The sequence below is a fragment of the Mastomys coucha genome, unplaced genomic scaffold, assembly GCF_008632895.1.
Source record: "Mastomys coucha isolate ucsf_1 unplaced genomic scaffold, UCSF_Mcou_1 pScaffold21, whole genome shotgun sequence".
Classification (NCBI taxonomy): domain Eukaryota; kingdom Metazoa; phylum Chordata; class Mammalia; order Rodentia; family Muridae; genus Mastomys; species Mastomys coucha.
The window spans coordinates 190,511,695-190,535,119 of NW_022196904.1; the positions used below are offsets into that span (position 1 = coordinate 190,511,695).

The following is a 23,425-nucleotide window of genomic DNA, read 5'->3' on the forward strand; positions in this document are numbered from 1 at the left end:
AAAAAAAAAAAATAAAAAGAGCTCAAATAATTTCAGTGATGAACACCTAGAGAGCATTACTTTCCAGGCAAAATGAATTTTGATTCTTGAAAAAGAAAAATGGCTTTGACACTATCATTAATTTTATTAACCTTGGAAATTAAAGCTAATTTGTTCCTCATTAGCTTAAAAAAATCGTATTATTGTAACAGTACCAGGGTCAGCGGTAAAACATGACATCCCATTGTAAAGACATATTTCTTGCCATTCAGGATCTTCTTTGAACATAAAGTACAAGAAGATAAAGAGAGAAAAGAATTGGAAAGGAGCCAGGAGGAGCTAGTTCCCGCACCTCCACCAGCAATGCCGCCGCCGCCGCCACCTCCCCCACCACCTCCCTCCAAAAAGAAAGGGCAGAAGGCAGGTGAGTGGCTTGTCATCTTCTGACACCTTTGGTTTTAACAGTACCCAGCCAGGTTCCATCCACCTCCAGTGTAGTGCAGCTGCTGCTGTGCTTGGTGCACAAGGTTTTATCCCACCCTACCTCCATTTTTATTTGAGATACAAAACGATTATGCTCTTATTCATAGGTGAATGAGCACTTGCTGAATAAGAAGAGTCCCTAAACAGTGGCAGTTGGGGAGGGGTAGGAAGGAGGTGGCAGCATGGAGGGCAGGGATTTGCACCTCCTTGAAAGTTTCCATGAGCCCACAGTACAGAGTCTGCTTTGATGGAGGCAAGCTCTATTTGCATATCTGTTAAACCTGAGAATCGTGAAGGGAAAAGACCAAATCCAAGATTGTCCAGAGGAGAAAAGACCAAATGTATGATTGTCCAACTACAGCAAGCTATATTCTGTGGTGCACCCAGGACTGGTTGTCCTACCCTAAGTTGGGATTTGAGAGATCAGCCCCTCTGGTCTCTTGAATTCCCCTTTATAGGAGGGATAAGGTGTTCACAAGGGCTAGAGAGCTGGCTGCTGAGCTGTTTATACTTTGTTAGAAAGATACAAGGAAAGGGAAGGGACAGTGGTAAGGATGACATCATGTGAATGGGGTCACAAGCAGTTCACATCTGACCTAAGAAAAAGGGAGTTATTCATAGTTATAAATGGAAACCATAACTCGAAAGGAATTAACACAAGACAAGCAGGAACTTATTTTTTTTTTTAACTACAGAAACCTTAACCTGCAAAAGACAAACAGGAACTTAATTGTCTTAAATACAAACAGAAACCTTAGCCTGCAAGGTATAATGTTTCTGTCTTAGTCCCACACATCAACTACCATATGAAGCTTTGCTTCAGTCTGACCTGTGCTCCATGCCTCCAACAGAGAGCTAACAGCAGCCCCTCAGGTCTGCTAACACTAGGCCTGCCCCTGGAATCGTGGGCATTTTTATATCAGTTGAATCAGAGCTACCATGACCTCAGGTACAGGTGACCACCCAGTTAGAAAGTGGGTTTCATTCACTGAGACAGCACTAGGCCAGGAAGGAACTAAGGTGATGGAAAGATTCTTTACCTCATTGTTTCTGCTGCTGAGGTTCAGAGAGGGGAATACAACTGACTGAAGAGTCACAGTAGGCCAGTCTTTCCCCAAGATGCTGTGACAGACTCGATTGAGCTGTACGTGGGGCCCACAGTGACCCTTCATTTGGCAGTTGCCTTTGACTCACACAACTGAGAGCTTGAGGGAAGAGAAGCTGTAGTGGAGGCAGGGATTTGCTCAGTACTAACCATGTGCTGGGTGCTGATGCATCTTATCTCCACTGATGACCTAGGGTAGCCATGGGGAAGAACAGGAGACTGGAGGCTTAGGAGGGACTCTGTTCTTGGACAGACAGGATGCCTGAGAACTGTGAAGACAGCTGAGGAGTCCAGGTAGACTGTTGGGCTTGGGCTTGAATAAAGATGGTAGGCAAACACAGAGCAAAGCGTGGCTCTCTCTGAGTTTAGAGAGAAAGACAGCACGTTAGGCAAACACATGAAGAGGTTCTCAGAATTAGGTACGTGGGGACTATGGTGATATATAAAAGAGGAGTGCTTGGAATTCAGACTCTAAATCAAGTGTGCATCTAGTTCCTGTAACACATTAGGCAACCAAAATGTTATGGCCTCTCAACCACAACAGACCCCAGTTTACTTACAAGCAAAAGTGTGGGAGCAGTGGTATCTACCTCACATGATCGTGGACCAAGTTTACGGCGAGTGGCCTAAAAATCATTAGGCAAAATCCAAGGCTGAGTATGATGGAATACGGCTAAGTCAGCAAATCTGAAAATCCCTGGGAGCTAAGAAGGCCCAGCCTTGGCCTTCACACTTTCCTCTGTGCTGGGTCACCTGAAGTACAGCAATAAGATGTGGTTTTATTCCAGTGAGATTTCTAGAAAAGAATCCTTTCTCTATGCTCTCCTCTCCAGGACGGAGGGATACTCTTTTGGAGAAACCTGTTTTACCCCCAGAGCCCCCTGAACCAGTCCTCCATGGTAGCATGGCCATAGGAGCTGTGTCACTGGCAGTGGCCAAAGCCAGTGCGACCTTGGCCAGCACTCCTCTGTACTTAACCCTTGCGTTACTGAAGCACGATCAGGTAGGTTAGTAATGCTACATCCCAGCATGCCATGGGGCCAGAACATGAAGGTCCCAGGTGCTGCCGTTCTCATGCGCCCTCACTCTCCCTGCGTTTCAGGAGCAGCCATCCACATTCACTATGCCTCTGCTGATGGGATCTGTCCTGAGCTGTGGGAAGTCCTCACCTGGGAAGCTACATTTAATGAAGGAAGTGATCTGTATCCCCAGTCCTGGATTAACAACCAAACAAGTACCTGATAATGGCTAAGACAACTCTCCTATGTGCTCCCCTCCCCCACCTCCATCACTGATGGATCTTAGTGTAGGTCAAGAGAAAGTGAATTAAGTGATATTTTAGGGAATCAAGTAAGTAGGAAGACAGCAAGGACACAACCCAAAGGAAACAGACCCTCTTAGAGGTCCGGTTTAGACAGCCTTGGTTCACGTTTGTGATTCCCAGGAGCAAGCTCTAGTTTGTGTGGAAAAGCCAGCATCCGAGGCACCACAAGGAGGACTTTTGCTTACTTCTGGGCTGTGGCAAGCAGAAACCTCCTTTCCAACAACCTGCTGTGTTAGGGAGAACTCCAGGCCAGCAGGCAGCCAGCAGCCAGCGCCCATGGGGCTGGCAGTGTGCACGTGCGTGTGTGTGTGTGTGTGTGTGTGTGTGTGTGTGTGTGTGTGTGTGTGTGTGTGTGTGTGTGTGTGTGTGTGTGAAATGAAGGCTGTGTCCTGTGTCAAAGCTTCAGTTCTTAGGGGTGGTGCTGTCTCACATTGCCCTGTATTAGAAATAATTGCGTAAGGTTCACGCTTTGGTGAATGCTTTCAGAAAAAGCAGAGGAGACTCTCCCTACTGCCTCCTGCAAAGACTGAAATTTTCCCAAGTTGATGGAGCTAAGTTTGATAAAAGCTTCACTTGCTTTCTCTATAAAGAAGAACCCTTTTTAAACAAAATATTACCTACACTTTACAAATTTCAGGTGACTAGAGTTTATATATGACATACCTGCTGTCAGATTCTGTGCAGTATGCATAGTCAGGATCGGGCAGGATCCCGAGTCACTATCTGCTATGCTGCTATGCTATGCTATCCTGAATGCTCTGCCTGTCCCCCCTCATCAATCTCCCCCTGTGCAGCCCTTACTCTCATAGCACGCCTCCTCTTTCTGCTTTCAAAGATTAATTTATTTCCATTTTATGCATATGGCTGTTTTGCCTGCATGTGTCTGTGCACCCTGTGTTTACAATGCCTGAGGAGGCCAGAAGAGGGTATCAGATTCTCTGGAACTGAAACTGTAGACAATTGTTAGCCACGATGTGGATGCTGGGAACTGAACCCATGTCCCTTGCAAAAGACAAGTGCCTTCCCCTTCCTCCCACCCCCACCCCACTGTGCTCGACTCCTTAATTGACAGTGGATTCAAACTAACTTAGCCAGGCCTTCTTGATGACCTGTGCCATGCATTGCACCAATGTTGTCCAGCTTGGCCAAAAGACTATGATAGATTATTAGGCCAGTTTTCACAATGAAGATACTATGGCACAACCTGTCGCTCACACTTAGCCCAACAGGGGGCCCAAGATTAACATTCGTCTCTCTTCTTGTGTAGACTGGCAGTCCTCCATAGGGAGTTCATGAGCAGTCCCAGGAAGCAGTGGCCATCAGGGTATGGCTTTCACATTTGAAACCTAAGTTTGTACAATTGTACACCCTGGCTGTTCTGCTTTCAGGGTATCGAGTTGCTTCTGGAAATTCAGAAACAAGTTAACAGAGCGATGGAGACGGTACGTAAAGGGAGGCCGTGGCGATTGCTGACATTCAAATCCAGCTTGCAGTTCAGTGTGGAATTAAATCAGTATTGCTATTGTCGCTATGGAGAACGTATTTGTTTGTTGTGGGTTTCCCAGGCAAACCAAGTAGGTCGTAGTCTGCTCTTCTGCTACTATGATAGACACCAGGACCAGGAAAGCAGCCTGGGAGGGGAGGGCTCATCTGGCTTCCACTTGCAGGTAACAACCCATCACTGAGTCAGAGCAAGAACTCAAATGGGACCCTGAAAGCAAGGTCTAACCTGGGCAGTTCTTCAGTTGAGGGTTCCTCCTAGGTGACTGGGTTTGTGTCAAGCCGACAGCTGAAGCTTCCTGTGATCCAAGTGCTCGCACTGCTCACTGGCCACAGATCTGTCTTCCGAGGATATTTAACAGTCCCATTCTACTCTCTGAAACAACTGGCTCTTTGCTAAGATCATCCACTAGGATTTGCAAAGTATTTCATGACATTTGGCTCTCACAAAAGATCAAATCCACCTTGCTTTTGCTCTGAGAATATTGGGCCTGTGAAAGCAAATCCCACTCTGGCAAGCGGTCAGGAGAGGATTTGGTCTCCACCTGCCCAAAAAGGAGTGAGTGCACACAAGGAGTGTGTGCACACAAGGAGTGTGTATACACACCAGGGGTTCCCAATGTGACCTGTGCATGCTTTGGAATTATGAATGTGTAGGTGAGTGAGAAAGCAGGAGAGGATAAACTAAAGGTGCGTTTGAGTTTGAGTAATAGTTTGGGACTTTAAGAAGTGCATTACTAGAATGATCTCCACTTGTGTATTTTTGGCCCAAGTTTGTACACATGAATGGGAGTAAAATTCATAGTGTAAAAGACCAGCCCCCTAAGAATAGCTAGCCACAGGGCCCACCGCTCTGCTTGCTGCCACAGGGATGTCTGAAAATACCAAGTAACATGATTTTTATCTTCTCTTCCCATAGCTCCCACCTCCAAAACCAGAGACCAAAAAAGGGCATAATGGGGGCAAAAGAGCTCAGGTGAGCAGGCATTGAGTGAGCCCTTTCTCCTCCTTAGTATTGGACTTCCAAGACCAGGTCTAAGTCATTGAGAAAGAATGTGTTCCAAGAGTGCTAATACAGAGCTCAGTCCACTATAGAGGTGTCAGTCTCCCTCTTCCTGGCTGCAGGTTTCCTGGAGAGCCAGCCATTAGCTAGCTGAGATCTTAAGAGCACAGGCAGCCTTACAGAGCAGCAGGACTGGATGTGACCCTGTAGGTGAAAGATGTGGGCTAGAGACCGTCTTTATAAATAGCAAACTGACATAGGACAGTCTAGATATTTGTTGTATCACTAACAGAGGAAGAAAGAAAAAGGCAGTGCTCATGCTCACGGAGGTCAGAGAACAGCTCAGAGGAGTCAGTTCTTCCCACCCTGCACCATGTGGCACTCGGGTGCCAGGCTAGGTGGAGTGTGCCTTTACACACCAAGTTATTAGCTCGCTGGAGGAAAACCAAACATAATAAAATAGGTTTTAAAGAGGAGGATTGACGGAGTTAGAGAACTATGGGCATTTACAGGGATAGCCTGGTGGTTGTGGCTCAGGTTGGCCTAGTGTTCAAGGGCAGAGCCAGTCAGGTAGAGTATATAGGTACACCGAAGAGAGAAAAGCCATGTGGTGTTGGGGAATTATATGCCCAGACCAGGGGTGGGTGTGGGATGAATTTAGAAGAAGAAATCATCCAAAATAGTAGATCTTTGGAGATCTGAATCCTATTACAGAGCTGTCCAAGAACCTTAACCCGCTGTGGTAACTTGTGCCATTTTCTTCTGATTTTGCAGCCGCCGATCACTGGCAAGATGTCTCATCTTGGCTGCTTAACCGTCAACTACGACACCATAGAACAGCCACTGCTGCTTATTCAGGGAATCTGTTCAAGCCTGGGGTTGGAACTGGGAGTGAACTTCCATCTCGCCATCAACTGCGCTGGGCATGAGTTGATGGATTACGTAAGTCTCCCCTCTGGAACAGCCACCTGATTTATAGGACACAGTTCTTAAATTAGAATTTACCTGAATATTTTCTGAACAGTTGCCATCATATATGCGCAAATAAAAATGGAGTTGAGAAGGCCAAATTAAACAAGGCACTGTGAATTATTTTAAAGTAACATTAAAATATCATGATTAAATATAGAAATTCTACAGTTAAAATGGACACATAAAATGGTTTTAAAAGTGAAAAAAGTTGGGGCTGGAGAGATGGCTCAGTGATTAAGAGCACTGAGGTCCTGAGTTCAGTTCCCAGCATCTACATGGTGGCTCACAACCATCTGTAATTGGGATTCAGTGCCACCTTCTGGTGTGTCTGAAGATAGCTACAGTGTACTCACATACATATAATAATAAATAAATCTTTTTTTTAATTGAAAAAAGTTTAAAGCCCTTCATTATGGACTTCTTAGGAATCTATTTAATTGCATGATTTATAGTGTAATCATGAAAGCTGTTGAGAGATAATTTAACAGTCTGTTATGTTTTGTGAGTATAAATCATTTGGTTGGAAATGCTGAATTTGTCAGGCATTCAGACTCAACCCCTAGGGCTTCACACATACTAGGAGCATTATACCACTGAGCCACACTCCCAAGTTACTAAATTTATGAGGAATGTGGATTTATTTCAACTAAATACATTATTTTTTCCAGCCTGGACCATCACCTGGCAATCATTTCACCTATAGAGGGAAACATTTTAAAAGGAAATGCAAACTGCCCTTCCAACCTCCCTTCCCCCCAACCCCAATTCCTCCCCCCACCCCTCCCCCACCCTCAAGTGACAGCAGCAGTTCATCTCTGTGAGGAAATCTAGTCAATTTTCTGTTTTACATACGTCTCCCATTCTCAGATGCACACATGCTGAGTCTTGGTTTTATAAAATGCCAGTCACGTTGAAGCACACTAGTGCTAACTTGGTAATTAATGTCAGGTTCAGGAGACACGGCACACAGGATTTCACTTAACTATGATTCTGACTTTCACTACAAAGAAAAATTTGAGCAGTATAGAAGAACCCTAAGTTTTGGCTGATTTCTAGAAGTTATTTTACTTCTAAGGAAACTAAGTGCACAGAGGGCTGTTTAAAGTAATTTCCTATTCTTAATATAATGATTGGTTCCTGAGCATACCATTAAGAAAAATAATTGCCTGTTTTCATCAGCAATGTATACCAAGGACTATGAATATACTGACTGCTAGTGCTAACTAGAATGGGTAGTTATTGCTTATAGTCAGTAAGATGTATTAGGTTGATATCAGATAATTCTTACAGTAACGTTAGTTCAAAGTCATTAGCATTTCTTCACTGACAAGATAGGATTTTTAAGGTTCTCATTATAGAAGCTAAAACTTCTTACTGCTTTTTAATGTGAAAAAGGTAGAAATCCATTTGACTATAGACTTCTTAGGAACCTGTTTAGTTCCAGCAGAGTATATCTATTAGCTGGAACAGCAGGGGTACATTAGCAAAGCACCCCCTGTCCCCCTCACACACTCTCCCCTGCTTCCTAGCCCACCTCTCTCCCAACTTAAGCATCCCTGGTGCCACCCCTTATCATAAACTTGAACACAACCTGCTCCATCTTACAGGACTAAACTTCAACCCCATTTACTTTCATACTCAATGCTGAGTCTTTGCAGAACCTTCCCTTCTGGGGCAGTGTGTGGCTCTCCTGCAACACCTTCCCAGGACCACTTGATTCTCATCTTGGATATTAGTATGCAAAAGCTTTGCCCTGATTTCACAGTTTATGATGTTTACAGAAAGGGAAATGGGAGACTTGATCCCAGGGAATTGAAAGATAGTGGGTTCCAGAGTGGCCAGGTCTGTGTTGCTGCTCTGTGACAACAGTTTGTAGGTGTGGGCTATTGTTCACCTACCTGGGCAGCTGGGGGCCTGCACAACCATGTCATGAACCTAAATAGAAAGCCTTTCTCCTCCCTCTCTGTGCTCGGTGGTTTGTTGTACAGAAAGCTTCATCCACAATCTGTGTGAAGAGCTCCCTGGGGCGTCAACGACAACGGGTGACTTGACTTCCCTAGGTTACAAACTGCATGAAAGGTAGGGCACATAGATCATAGAGTGGTTCCTGCCTTGACGGTGTGAGAGAGAATGTGGATGGCAGCTCCTGAAGAACCCGCCCCTCATCTTTCACTGCCTTCCTTACACCACAGAGTAAAGGGAAGTATGAAGTGATGGTGGGCACCTATAAAAGCGCAGCTGAGATGGTGGAGCTCTACGTGGACTTGATCAACAAGTATCCTTCTATAATTGCCTTAATTGATCCTTTCAGGAAGGAGGTAAGCAGGGCCCACCTTTTCTGTCTCAGAACATATATTTTACACGGGATAAAGTAAGCATTCTCACCTTCCACATTTTATAACAAAGCAGGATAAAAGCTCATTCTCTGGACCTCTGTTATTGGGAATGTATTGTAATTTGGGCTGGGGCTGGGCTACTTTGTTTTGGCATTTATGAAAAGGCACTTACTAAGCAAATGAATAGCAGAAACACAGTTACCTAGGAGCTTGCCCTTCTGTGAAATGAAACGAGCCATTCGCAAGCCCTTCAGGAGTACCTGTGTATTTACAAGCAGCCTGACTGATGGAAGCCGTCCCTGCTGTGCCAGCCGGTGCTTCGATAGGTTAATCATATATCATTTTCATGTGCTCATGGAAATAGGACTTTTATGAAGTCAGATATTTCTCAGCCTAAGGCCATTTACTACATAAGCACAAAAGTAACAGCTATATTTTTAGAAGGTTTGAGATCCTGAGGCTTTGCAGTGTATCCAGATGGATGCACCTAACAAGGGTCATCTACAGGCTATGGAAGACCTCATCCAAAAGTGCAGTTCTTGGTTTTATGCATTTGAAAGCCATCTGTGTATTGAACATACATCTGAGACAACTAATGACATCTCACATAATAGGAAAGCCAGACAGAGCTAATGCGGAGTTTCAGGGCTTCCCAGCTTCTTCTCTTCTTTGGAATATTTATCTCTCCCTCAAAAAATACAGCAGAACTCACATATACACACATGTGCACACACACACACACACACACACACACACACACACGATTATACATTTCATGCCATATAGTGGCCTCATCATCACTGATGTTAAGGCTCTTCTAAGCCTGATTCAGGTGTTCATTTGTTTCATAGAAATAATCGAAGAGTCTTCTAGCCAGTGAGTGTCTAACTGCACTATGGATAAAATTTAATGATGATACCTGGGGTTTAAAGAACTCCATAGTCAGAACGAGGATAATATGTGAGGCATTAATGCTTTTAGATTTTGTTTTTATTTTTTTCCACAAGATCTTTAGGCTCAAATCAAATTACTTGAAGCTTCTCTCCACAAAGCTTCTAATTTGTCTGACAGTGACATAGGGATCCTTAGGGCACAGTTGTCAAGAAAAATAAATTTTATGTTTAGAAGAAGTGTACAACTTGATTCTGTGCTGCTATCCCTGTTGTTCTGTGATGGTGTTTAAGGCATTATAACAATCAACTCTTAAATGTTTGCCCAGGACTCTGAGCAGTGGGACAGCCTCTATGCTGCTCTGGCTTCCAGGTGCTACATAATTGCAGGCGCCGCTTCCAGAAGTGTCTCTAAACTCCTAGAGTACAGAGATATAGGCACCCTGAAATCCCATGGACTGATCATAAAGCACACAAACCAAACCACAATGTCTGACTTGGTGGAAATAACCCATCTTATCAACGGTGAGTAAAATATTGATCTGCGAGACCTGTAATGGCTTGGTTATGCAAGGAGCCAGACCCACACAGTATGTCTAAGCTAATGAAAATCGAGGATTAAATCTTGAAAGCAAAGAAAGTTCAGCCATTATGTGGGACTGAGTGCAGCTTAGGGACTGGCACCATGATGTTCCATGGCAGCCTTAGCCCACAAGGTCAGACTCTTCACTGATGGCCACTACAGTCAGCCTCACAGCAGGCAGGGCTTTCTGCCCCTAACAGGGACTAAAGCCTGGTTTCCTCCCAGAGGGCAGAGCCATCTCAGCACACCCATCTGTTTAGGCTGGTAGCTTGGGGTCAAGAGGAATACCCGAGATACTCAGAAGGGATACCCAGCCCTTCCTGCCACAGGCGAGGCCCAAAGCTTTGAACCCTGCCCTGGGAAACAGCAGGTACCTTCGTCAGGTCACCAGAGACAATGCAGTCCTTAGACTCAGGGAAACGGCTTGGCCTTCACAAAGGTGAGGCACCAAGTTCACCAGGGAGCAGAAGGACCATATATGTTAGTCTGCCACACCTGGGGAAGGTCTTGGCAATGTCTCTTCACATCACAACCAGTGTGCCTGCTCATGAGCATGCGAACCTGAGTTCAATTCCCAGAACCCATGTAAAAAGTCAAGTGTAGGCTTATAATCCCAGTGATGGTGTTGATGGTGTGATGGTAGCTAGAGACAGGAGGATCTGCTGCGGGGAAAGTGTAAGGTGTAGCTGCTAGAGTTTCCCGGTATCATGCCATGGCAGATCCGCCACTGGAGGAATTGGATTTTAATAAGGCTTATAAGATTAGGTTTTAGTTGTTGCACCCGGAGAATGAGTTACCATTGTTTCTGAACTAAGTTTGTGTTGTGTTTTCCTTTACATGGCGGGCTCGCCTGGGTTCAAGAGAGAGAGGTATGCACAACCCACCAGTAGGAACTTAGCGAGCTGGGTGGAGACATTTCGGGAGCTCCGGGCCTGAGAGTCTCCAAGAGATGAAAACAGGTTGGCCATTGCCCACCAGTGCATGGCCAGCCAGGCTGTCAGGGCAGAGAGTTGGTGGCACATGCGCGGGAACGAGCCGGTTCTTATCTTTTAATATTTTCTGCAAAAAAGATTCCTGGACTTGCTGGCTAGTGAAATTCTAAGATAATGAGACATCCTATCTCAATGAATGAATGAATGAATGAATGAATAAATAAACAAATAAATAAATAGGCGGCTTCCTGAGGATCAAGACCTCAGTGTATCCTCTGGCCTTCAAATGCATATGTATATGTATGTATATGTATATGTATACACACATACATAGATATATATGATATATTCTCCCAAATATACATGTATGTATGCTCACTCATGTATACATGTATACATGCCCTACGTGAACACACATAATTAATTTAATTATAGATTCATTTCCTCCACAAAAGTAGGAGATTCTATATGGAAGAGTGAGCTTCCATTCTTCTACATAGGCAAGCCCAAGTAAGAATATACTTGGTAATTAGCTTGACTGTCCCTAATATATTCAGACACCACCCCACTGCAGGCCATTTGACTTTATGCTGGCTTGTAGGTGTCTGGAGGTAGGAACTAGACCACCCGTAGACGGGAATTGATATATCTCAAAAGTTAAGGAAAGATTCCATTTAGGAGAAGCAGCTCTTCTGTCAGGACAGAGACCTGGAGCAGGAAGGAGGACGGCAAAGCTGATCAGCATCTGGAAGCATCTGGATGCAGCTCCCAACAGAAGTCGGACACATTGCCCACTCAGTTTCCTAATGAGGAACTGAGGCTCGCAGAGGCTAGACTTCCCCTGGGTGATCCCAGGTTAGACCTCCCTTCTGCGATTCCCCCTTGCCCACACTTGCTTATCTTCAGTTCCATTTTTCCAAGTCTAGACATGCACTTTGCCTTGCCAATCATTAGTCAAATCCTCATCCTTCAAGTTTTGCTTAAACGAAGTGTACGCCAATCAGTGTCCACACCGTCCATGACCTGAGGCCCCTAGTGGTGCTGCTTTCAACTTTTATCACAGTGACCTCTACAGTGATGCCTCTGAAGACTTGTATGCTTAAGGGTCCATATCTTGAATGCAGTGTAGACCCAGCAAGGTCATAGCTGCCCTGTCCACCTGTGCACAGGGAGGTCATAGCTGCCCTATACACCTGTGCACAGGGAGGTCATAGCTGCCCTGTCCACCTGTGCACAGGGAGGTCATAGCTGTCCTGTCCACCTGTGCACAGGGAGGTCATAGCTGTCCTATACACCTGTGCACAGGGAGGTCATAGCTGCCCTGTCCATCTGTGCACAGGGAGGTCATAGCTGTCCTATACACCTGTGCACAGGGAGGTCATAGCTGCCCTGTCCACCTGTGCACAGTGAGGTCATAGCTGCCCTGTACACAATGAGGTCATAGCTGCCCTGTCTACCTGTGCACAGTGAGGTCATAGCTACCCTGTCCACCTGTGCACAGGGAGGTCATAGCTGTCCTATACACCTGTGCACAGGGAGGTCATAGCTGTCCTGTCCACCTGTGCACAGTGAGGTCATAGCTGCCCTGTACACAATGAGGTCATAGCTGCCCTGTCTACCTGTGCACAGTGAGGTCACAGCTGCCCTGTATACCTGTGCACAGTGAGGTCATAGCTACCCTGTATACCTGTGAACAGTGAGGTCATAGCTGCCCTGTCCACCTGTGCACAGCAAGGTCATAGCTGCCCTGTATGTACACTTAAACACAGTGCTAACACAGAAAGACCACTCCATGAGGGTTATGAGCTAGCAGGGCTCAGAGACAGCCTGGTAGCCAGGGGATGGGGCAGGCACCAGAAGGTGGGCTTCACCCAAGCAAAACTGGCTAGGAGGTGCCCGTTGCAGAGCCCCCTGCCTGGTCCATTCTCTCAGGCTGGCTACCCAGCAGGTTCCTGCTTGGAAAACATTGTCACTATGGAACTCTGCCCTTTATAGATTTTGGCAAGTTTCAAGGGGTTTTGAAACCCTCAGCTGGTATAAAGGCTAGCAACTCCAAGTTATCTAAAAAAAATTCCTTTGAGTAAATTTCCCCAGGATACATTGAGAAGGTTGCTATGCCAGGCATGGACTCCGCACCCTTGAAGTGCAATGGATTGAGTGTCACAGCCATGATCTCATAAGGTGATCTGCTCTGAGCACCCTCCCCCACCCTTTCAGTAGTGATAACCTGTATCTTACATCTGATGGTATAGGCAGTGTCACATACCTTTGTGCTTTTATATGGCGGTTCACTTGTGAGTGTGGGTCCAAGGACAGCTTCAGCTGCATTGCATAGACCAGGATGGCTATTCTGAGAACTTACTGGGTTTCTCCTGTCTCCTCTCCCTGTGGAAATACTGAGCTTACAGATGTGAGTGGTGTAGCACACAGCTTTTAGGGGCCCCAGGAATTCAAACTCAGGTCCTCATGCCTGTGCAGAAAGTGCTTTTACCCACTGAGCATCTCTCTTGCCCACCACCCCACCCCCTACTTTTAAATAACATATAAGGTACTGAAAAAGAACTAAACACATCTAGGGTAATAAAAATGAACGTTTTGGGTAGGAATGCCTAGGTGGTCGGATAGTCAATCCATCCCCAGAAACCCTTACATCTAGGAAATTTCTATCTGTGATCAGAGTTCTCCACAAATGTGAATTGCTTGTAAACCACACATGACTGACAGGAGCTGCTCTTGCAGGTAAGAAGTACCTTGCCATCTTTGGAAGCACAGACTCAGAGTCCTCTGATGACAGCCTTGTCGATTTGGTAAGTGCAGAACGATGGCCAATTACAGAATTGCCAAAACACCGCTTTTACGATGAATTGGTATTTCAGGGAAATGCAGTCTTTGGTGGAGAAAGTCGAGTAACCTTTTATGAAATAGACATGTTTCTTCCCAGACAGCTCCCTTTTGCAAAGCGCTAATCTTTGAACTTTTTAAAAGAGGCAAAATTGAAGTCCAGGGAAAATGATGGGCGCAATAAAATGACTGGGGGTGCACACTTGTAATCTTCCTCCTAAAACGGGGTGCAAAAGGCCAGGCCGTGCCCCGATGAAATCGGCGCATTCTCAGGACCAGTAAAGTGCCTGATGGACTGTCTGTCAGGCACTCCATCTGTTCACCATCAGTGCTCAGCCTGCCAGCCAGCCACTTTGCTTCCAGAAGAGAAAACCCCCTCACAGAATCCCACAGCAGTTCTAAAGGACTGCTTAAAACCAAAACTCTGCTGTGTAAAATAAGTTGTTCCCCCTAACCCCCTTCAGGCTGTTGGACTCGGTGGCCGGTTTATCAAGTTGGGGGGTCTTTCTCGGGGTGAACAGATGACCAAATACAACCGCCTTCTTGCTGTAGAGGAAGAACTCATCCAGAGTGGAACATGGGGTATGTGCTGCTCTTCTGCTTTGTTTCTGTAGCCACGAATAAGGGAACAAAGATTGGAAGGGAGGCAATAGAAGTCCCTCAGCAGGAGGCGGGACAATCCAAAGACATAAATCAAGCTGACAAGAGCAGGAGAGCACTCGCCACAATGTCCATTGTTGGCTTAATGGATTATCTATTTACCTGAATGGTTAAGACTCTAGCCACCCTTCTCCTTGCTGAATAGGCTGCTTGGTGGTGTTCAATAGAATTAATTGATTGGAATCTCCAAGACTGCCTTTTGTTATGGCCCAAATTATACTTAAGGTTTCTCTGTACAGCCCTTGAAAGTTAAAGGCAGATGTGTTCCTTCTGGAAACAACTTGTTTTACTTCAAATAAGTAGGCAGCATGTTGATTCTAACAGAGAGCTAAGGTCCCTCAAGAAAGGAACTGATGGTTTATGAGATCCAAACTTTGTACATCTGCATGGAGAGCTTCTTGTGTCCCAGTTGGAGAAATACTTACTAAATATTTATCTTTAATTTTTAATACTACCCATTGTCCTAACAGTGGCCATAATAAGCAGAGAGATAAAGAGAGACTGATAAAATTATGATTTAAGAAAGTGTCAGAGGGCTACACAGAGAAACCCTATCTTAAAAACAAAACAAAACAAATGGGGATCTTCAAACACACCCTAAGATTCAGGAGAAATAAAGGTGGAATTAGAAGATGGTTTCTGAGTTGTATAAAGGCTGTCTAGAGTTAGGCCATGTTGTTTACTGTATGCTACTATGGCTTGTCCGTCCCTGACACCTCCATAGGTGACATTATATTGTTCTAAATATCATTTCATCTTTCGTCCTGCTGACTTGTAGGGCCTTCAAAGACATCTCCTATCTTCCAGGGCCTAAGAAAGTTCACTGTTTTAGAACATCAAAAGGAGCCTGAGAGACTAGAGACCCACTCCCTTCTTAGGTGCTAGCCCAAGGCCCTAGGCATCCTGGAATGGATTAAGTGGTTTTTTTTTTTTTTTGAGGAGGCAAAATGTCAGCCACTTAAGTGTGGTCCTTATTTTACTTGGTTCTTCTAGGGACAGTCCCTGTCTGCTGGGGTTTCCCTTAGAGTGGGTAGTTTGTATTTATGTGCAGGGCTGGCCTTTGCTAGTATACAGCAGATGCCTCCAAAAGTCACAACAGTAGGTGAAACCCAAGCAGAACAGGGCAAGTGTCAGGCTGTTCTGAGAGCCCTGGATCCTTTCTGCATGGGTCTGATGAAACATCAGACCCAGCACCACTGGGTCAGTACAGTAAACTTTATTTATTTATTTTTTAAATAGGTTTCAGTGAAGAACACAATTTTTCTTACTTTCAAGAGGATGTTACTGCCACCATGGCTGAGGAAACGCTTGAGCCCCTGGACTCCATCTTCCCCACAGAGGTTATAGAGGAATCAGCTAAAACATGAGCTTTCTAGGGCTGGACCCCAGGGCACACACAGTCCCTCCACACGTGTGGACCAGCTGGTGTGAAGTGGCTCCACGGTGGCTCTGCTCTGAACTCCACTTACATCTGTAAATGAGTATAATCACCACCTTTGTGCATGCTTTTGGTTTCACCGTCGGGTAAAATATATATCTGGTGGGTTTGCCTGCAGTTCATGAGCTTTAGTTCACGGCCATATTGCCATGGGGCACTAGCTCTACTGTCTCCTTCTGAAGGTCACGACCTAACTTCATTAGAGGCTAATATATTTTGATGCCAAGTCCACGCCCAGTCATGGGCTTGACCCCCTTATAAATCAGAGTGCCCCCAGCATCTGCTGATTTTGTCTCTCTCGGACCTCTGTGCTAACTGTGGATGCTTTGCCTAGCCACCAACATGCACCAAGCCCTGTCAGCAGAGATACTTCCACCTTAGCTTCCAACATTCTATTACCTGTGTCTGTATCGATACTTCTGTCTGTGCTTCCAACACCTGACCACCTTTCCCCATCCCTCTGACGTTTTTATCATCTTTGCATTATCTTTTTCCTTAGGTTCCTTTTGGACCATGAGTGGGATTAACTTAATAAAAGCACTTGTAAATGAATGCTCTTATGACCATTCAGTGCCCTCCTACACCAAGAAACAAGCAGCCAGTGGTTAGCACCAAATCTGTGTTGACAGATGTTCCTCCTCTGTGAGCCAGTGCTGGCTTTTAGCCTGGAGTTAAAGTAAACATTCAAACAAAGAGAACAGTGAAGTAAGTCCTTTCCATTATCACACTGTTTGTTAGGTGAGCTGTAACAAGGACTATCTGTAACTAAAGACTGGGTAAGTTGCACCGGCCTGGCTGGCAGCAACTTTTTTCAGCTGGGGCTTAGTCTGTTTCAAGAAAATGGTAAAGGGAGAGAACGTCATGCTCTCAAAGGAGAACCAGCCTCCTCTCAGAGATGTGATTTGAGATTGGCTCAGCAGCAGACTGGTACTGAGAATATGGCATGGGGATATGGCTGCTCAGTGTCACTACAAGCTTGGGAAGACATGTCACAGTCTGTGGTGATTCTCTCTCCAGATGCTTAAGGACAAACAGTGGGGCAGGGGAAATAGAAAGGAACATCCATTTTAAAGGCAGGACAGGTAAGACAAGATGTTCACCTGGCCATAGCAGTGTTTCTCTCTCTCACCCAAGTGCTATGAGGATGGTTGTATGCCTTGGGACAGATACAACTCTAACCAACCAATGAAGCCACAGCAAAACAACTGGCCAAGGTCAGCACCCTAATGCCAGCCTAGAATGCACTCTGGTCATGGTAGCTCACCAATGCGTAGGGACGTTTCTCAGAGGGCTTTCCTTATCATTTATTCATTCTCATATTTGTGCTCTCCCTCCCTCCCCCACCTTCCCTTGCTTATAAAATACATAATATTATCTATGAGGAATGAGAAATGACTGTGAGAGATAGGAGAATGTGAGATGGACTTGAAACTGTCCCAGGGCTCGAGTACAGACCAGTGGGTTACCCACTCTCTACAACCACTGGAGTTGCTCACTGGCTGAAGCAAGCCGTGCATGGCAGGCCTTTGCAGAAGCACTCCCAGATGAGTTTAAGACTGTAGTGCAGGCTATCACTTGCCCAACATATAACCCACAGTGGTCTGGAAATCACGCTTACCTTCCCACACTGAACAACCCTTTCACTGTCCAGGAAAGTAAGGAAGGAGTTATCTGGCCAGGCTGTAACACTTTCACATAACTCAGAACCGAGCTGGGTGCTGGCAGCCCTGGCGGCTCCTGTCAGGCAGATGTCCCAGAGCTGGAAAATTGCTAACTGCTATGATGGGAACTTGTGTAGGACTCCTCAGACATAAAGGCTGAGAGCATGTTAATGAGGAGAGGAGACACCCACCTTTAGTAAATAGTACAAAGGGTCCACATGCTTCTGCTCACTGTGGCCACATAAGTGTAAGAACTAGTCAAGAGAGCTAGAACAGAGAGACCTAATCCATACTTTTAAAACAGAATTAATGTCCTGCCAGAGAAAAGGAAACATGTAGCTCCTCCCAACTTTACAGTGGCACATGAGTCAGGTGCACAAGAAGGGTGAGCCTTCTGTGCACACAGCTAAGAGCTTACAGTGGCACATGAGTCAGGTGCATAGGAGGGGCTAGCCTTCTCTGTACACAGCTAAGAGCTTACAGTGGCACATGAGTCAGGTGCACAAGAAGGGTTAGCCTTCTCCGTACACAGCTAAGAGCTTACCTTGGAGTTAACAAGTCACCTCGGCAAAGGGCAGACCCTTAAACCTGAGGTGAAATATAAGAAAACTGTAGGGAAAAGGTGAGCAAAAGTCTGCATCAAATACTTACCACAGTCCTTTGCAAAGCTTTTCGGTCATGGGAAATGAAAGCACATTTTCAAACGGCAAAGATGCCTTCAACATACCAGGGACAGATAGATACCTGGTTCAGCCAGCACATCTCACCCAGTGGTTAACTTCTGCTGGAAGTAAGGCTGCTTTTAAACCACATTAGCACATCCATACGTGTGATGATGTAACATGGAACAGTGGTGCACCTGTCTCCATCGTCCCGGAAGTGCATGCAACCCAGCAGCAACCCGGTGGCTGCCTCAAGAAGCATGGAAGAGAGCTGCTCAGTGCCCTGACTCACACTGCTCTTCCACTGGACGTGGCAAGGCTGAGGAGGTAGCTGAGGGGCAGGCAGAAGGCTTAACAGAATCCCATGCCCATCACAGGAAACAAGAAAACAAAGAAACAAGGTGTCCTTCTAGGCTGGAGAACTTCAACATGCCAATAACCACAGCAGACCCTTAATTAGAAACCGACCTGTGTCTCTTTTAATGTTGTATTGAGGAAAGTTCAAATCACAGCATAACAGAACCCATCTAAACAAATTAATCTGCCAGCAGTTCGCATATTGTCTAGCGGGCTTATTCAGTCAGAGAAACACGCGGTTGGAAAAAAGAATCATGTTTTAATTCCCCATGAGTAAAATGACAGGGATATAAAATCAGCACTGACAGACAGGGTAAATGGTCAAGCCCAGTGAATCTACAGAAAGAGAATTGTCCCCAGGTCGAGGAGATGTCCTCACCTGCCTTCCCACCTCCCCAAACCCACACTAGTAGCACACGTGCAAAAATACAATAGGATACAACTACTGCAATTGTTACTATCATTTTCTTTTGCCCTCAGGTGCGGAGCACCTGACAGCTACATGCTGAGTCATGCTAACAAAACTAAGCCTTTCGATTTCCTTAATAGTAAAATTACCATTACTGAATCATTATCATAAAAAGTGCACTCAAGTACATTACCACTTATTTTAAATAAACACCAATTTTGAAACAATCAACTTTGAAAAACTGCATAAGTTTTTTTTAAATCCCTGATTACATTTCTATTTATTCACCGTGGTAGTCTGAAACATTGTATTCTTTGAAACTACCACTTAATTTCCTCTAAAAAAACAAAACAAAACAAGAAAAGACCCATGTAGTATAGATCCACAGTGAAGGGAGAAAAACAATGTGTGCTTGTCACTTATCTTCACTGTGCTCGAGAGCTGGCATAAAATATGGTACTTGTGCCATGTGAATGTGTGGGAAAACACAGTTAACTCATGGAACAGAACATGTAGCTTACCGAGGCATCCCTGTTAAATTCAAGGTTTGAGCGTCCCTCTATACCACTTCTCTGTTGAGGCCACCAGGACATCACCCCCAAAGGACTCTGTAAGCCTTAGACACAGGTTCACATTTTCCACACAATAGTCAATTGTGCTCAACTCAGACCTAAGAGTCTCTGATGCTACCTCCAGAGTTCAGAGATGGAAGGTCTCATGCACCCTTCAAAATGGAGATGCTACAGGATGTACTGACGTCCAGACTGCTGCATTTTCCCATCAGAAGACCAAACCCCAAACAGAGACTCTTCTGGGCCTTCTTTTCTTTATATGGAGTCTTACTTTGTGACCCAAACTAAAGGCCAGGCTCAAGTGATCCTCTTGCCTTAGTCTCTCTATGTGCTAGGGCTTAGCTTACAGGGTGCCTTTAAGATAATTGTTAAGTTTGGTAGTCTCTGTTTATCCAGTTACCAGCAACCACCTTGAATTTTCCTGTGAATAACTTGATGAATGGTACGAACGTTCCATGTAAAGACACCAACCTCAGAGTTCTGCCACCGTCTCAGGAAAGTCATACTTCATGTAGAAACCAGAAAGAACCCTCACCCCTGTAAAGATTAGAAACTACCCAGAAGATGCATTTTGCTAAACAGCTTACTTATAATTGCTACTTACAAAGTGATACCAGCAAAGAGGTGTGTGGCCAGAACAAATGAATGTCCAACAGTTCTTGACAGCACACGCAGATGAACCACGTGTTCCTTGCTTGAGAAGGCCCCGCAGACCTGCCAGCCCCTGGTTTCAGCTCAGCAGCTGGAACTGTCCATCTCTCCTGTTTTCCCACTGCTGTCTTCTTTGTATTCTGGTTGTGTTTCGACTCCCTCCTCCTTGCATTGAGTTGGGTCTTTTTCAGCAGCCTGGTCTTTGGTTTGGGGTTCATGTGTGGAAACAGGATCTAAAACTACAACTGGCTCAGCTTGGTTTTCACTGCCCACATACTTTCTCCTGTATCCACCTTTACTGGGAGGCCTGTGAGAAGATAGTTAAATAGAAAAACAACTAAGCAGAAGAAAGAGAACATTTGACTTTCAGGTTTCTGGATTCAGAAAAATAACAACAGAAGTGGTCCTAAGTCTGACGGACATGCACAACCCATAATCTTTGGGATGCCAGCCGTTTAAAAAAAAAAAAGAAAGAAAGAAAGAAAGCAGCAGCAGATATCCGATTACATAATAGGAGCAGAAGGCCAGGAGAGAGAAGGCAGACAGAGTCAAAGCGATTAACTACGGAAGTAAGACGCCAACTGCACCTACCTGCTTAATTGCTCGATTCTCTAGGAAGTGCACAGCCGCTGACTCCATCTGCAATCCCAAACACTGCCCACACTGCCTTTGTCCCACCAGCCTCGTTCAGCTATAAGGAGCCAGGCCAGGCCCCCACTCCCTCCCTCTTGCCCCCAGTACAGCTGTTTACATCTCAGCTGCAAAGAGGCTTCACAGAGAGGGATGGGGATCATCCTGGCTCAGTGATGGACAGATGAGAGTGGCAACCAGCTGTGCCCACCACAGCCATTACCACCCAGGAGGGAGACCTGACCTCAGGAGGTGGGTGGAGAAAGGGCTGAGGAGAGCACTTGGGAATGGGGTCTAACACACACCAAGTGTCCAGAAACTTCCCTACCCAGGAGAACATGGTTCTTGAGAAGTTTCTTTTAGAATTTTGCAAGTGGTGTTCTTTCCCTCAGAAGTTGCCTCTCTTCTGTTGCAAGAAGCTATTGTTTCTCACACCAGGCAGGCAACAAAGTTTCCTTGTGGGAACAGAGGTATTCTTCAAACATGCTTTCTTGCTATGTGTCAGGCTGGTCAGAACCCACCCTGGGAAGGTTTTCAGGCTGAACACCTTCCTGATCACGCAGGATCCTGCACGCGTGATCCTGGGCCTGGCCCAGGGAACACGCAGCTGCAGTGGTCAGGGCCAAGGATCTCAAGACTATTCTGGTCTTCTCAATGGCCAATTCCAGGATGAGACTTTGACTCCAGAGAACCAACTATTAACTGTGAGCCAGGACATGGGCAGGCCCATTTGATGTGTGATGGAGAGCTACTGCTTAGCACCTGCTCACTGAACTACCTGTCCTAGCCTCTGCCAGGCATGGATTTCCACTGGCCTGCCTCCTTGAGCAGGTCAGGTCATATGATAGTTCCTCTTACATGCAGTATTTCTCCTTTTCTCAACTCAGCACACTTAGTTAGATGTTTGTTTGTCTCTCGGATAACATATGGAACAGGAACTGTTGAGTTTTGTCTAAGACTTTGCCTCCAGCACCCACATAGATCATGTATAAAGTAAACAAATGAACAAATAAATAATAGCAGACTAGAGAAGACCCAGAGTGAAAGCTTGGTTGAGAGTAGAGCTGGAAGTCTCATCTACACATGGAAATAGAACAAGCCATCTGTTATGGAAGGTGGTGTATGCTTACAAGGCACAGAAATCTGAACCAGAAAACTTCAGTCATACCTACAAGCTCTAATCAAATGTCTGCAAAGACATTCTCTGGCTGGCAGGTCATATTTAAGACACAAGGGAATGGCAGAAGGAAGGAGACCCTTAGGAACGGACTTGACAAAGACCATGATGTCGCTATCCATCTAGCTTAGCCAATGAAACATTTCTTAAAACACCTGCTACTCTGTCCTAGAGGTCGGTTGGGGTGTCATTTCCTTGATAGTACCTGTTTCAGCTTTCTCTGGTCCAGGCAACATCTTACAGCTTATCAGAAAAAGCAGAGCCACCTAAAAGAGCTATTAATAGTAATTAGACTCTGGGCAATGGACCATGCTGTGCAAGTCAGCCATCTCTATGCATGAAGCTAGGCATTCTGGCAGCTGAAAGGCAAGCTGGCTGTAAACTGGCAGAGACTGAGGACAAAGTAGAGATGCACCTTTCTGTGACAAAGGCCCATCAGGCTGATGCACTGGCCCCACAAGCTGAGCCCTATGACGCAGAACCAGCACATGCATCTGAACTGGGAAGTGGGCAAGCTGGAGGAAAAGCTAGGAGGAACTGCAGAACTGATCCACGAGCCAGCCGCTGCTGCATGCCCGTTAAGTGGGTCAGCACACTATGCCCTTCATAAGCTATCCCAGATAAGCTACACATGAACTTTCTCAGGGTGCAAAGAAAACATTATTAAAACACCATTATCTCACTCCTGCCTCACACATATATCTCTCACGGCCAACAAGAACCTGGAAACAAGCATATGGGGAGTTCCAGGAGGTGAAGCTGCAGCTTAGCTCAGGCTCAGGTGAAAGCCACATGGAAGTCTGCAGGTCAGCTCCAGTTAGCTTCACCAGCTTGCTTGAGAGCCCACTGCTGTCGCCAGCCAGCATGTTGGAAGCATGCAAAGCGGTGGATCTCACTCTGCTGATTGGAGTGAGCAACTGCTATGGTCCATACAAACCTCTGTTGCTCCCATGGACTACTGCGGGCATTTTCGTGGCCCAGTGTAACTGCAGGCGAAGGGTGGTTAACATCTCTTAGCAAAAGCTGTCTTCGTCAGCTGGGAATTAGAGCTCTCCCGGGACTGCTCTCAGCTTCCTGTAGCAGTAACACACAGGCTGATTGGTCTGAAAACTTAAAAACCTTGCACCGTCTATCTGTCCTCAAGCAAACCACTCATCTGGCAGACTAACCTGAGAAGTTGCTGGCAGACCAGCTTGAGAATCTCACAGTTGCCTCCACTGAACTAGGCGTGGTAGAGACTAGGCAGGAGGGCACTCCCTT

At 45.7% G+C, this 23,425-nt stretch overlaps 2 protein-coding genes across 6 annotated transcripts in view; one reads left to right on the plus strand and one right to left on the minus strand.

Annotated features, from left to right (window-relative positions):
- Eno4 (enolase 4) overlaps positions 1–23,425 on the plus strand; it is a 37,490-nt gene that overhangs the window by 10,242 nt on the left and 3,823 nt on the right. For 2 of the 4 annotated variants that reach the window (XM_031390851.1, XM_031390852.1), the window contains exons 4-14: positions 252–403; positions 2,401–2,570; positions 2,670–2,801; positions 4,280–4,333; positions 5,311–5,367; positions 6,169–6,336; positions 8,559–8,684; positions 9,922–10,117; positions 13,847–13,914; positions 14,413–14,530; positions 15,848–16,598. In XM_031390851.1, coding sequence (XP_031246711.1) covers positions 252–403; positions 2,401–2,570; positions 2,670–2,801; positions 4,280–4,333; positions 5,311–5,367; positions 6,169–6,336; positions 8,559–8,684; positions 9,922–10,117; positions 13,847–13,914; positions 14,413–14,530; positions 15,848–15,975 — 1,369 coding nt within the window. In that variant the 3' untranslated portion in view covers positions 15,976–16,598. Of the gene's footprint in view, positions 1–251; positions 404–2,400; positions 2,571–2,669; positions 2,802–4,279; positions 4,334–5,310; positions 5,368–6,168; positions 6,337–8,558; positions 8,685–9,179; positions 9,830–9,921; positions 10,118–13,846; positions 13,915–14,412; positions 14,531–15,847; positions 16,599–23,425 lie in introns of those variants that run through there. The other 2 variants (XM_031390854.1, XM_031390853.1) reach the window with 2 other exon arrangements.
- Positions 18,966–23,425, minus strand: part of Shtn1 (shootin 1) — a 104,467-nt gene continuing 100,007 nt past the window's right edge. For both annotated transcript variants that reach the window (XM_031390849.1, XM_031390850.1), the window contains one exon: positions 18,966–20,665. In XM_031390849.1, coding sequence (XP_031246709.1) covers positions 20,443–20,665 — 223 coding nt within the window. In that variant the 3' untranslated portion in view covers positions 18,966–20,442. The remainder of the gene's footprint in view (positions 20,666–23,425) is intronic.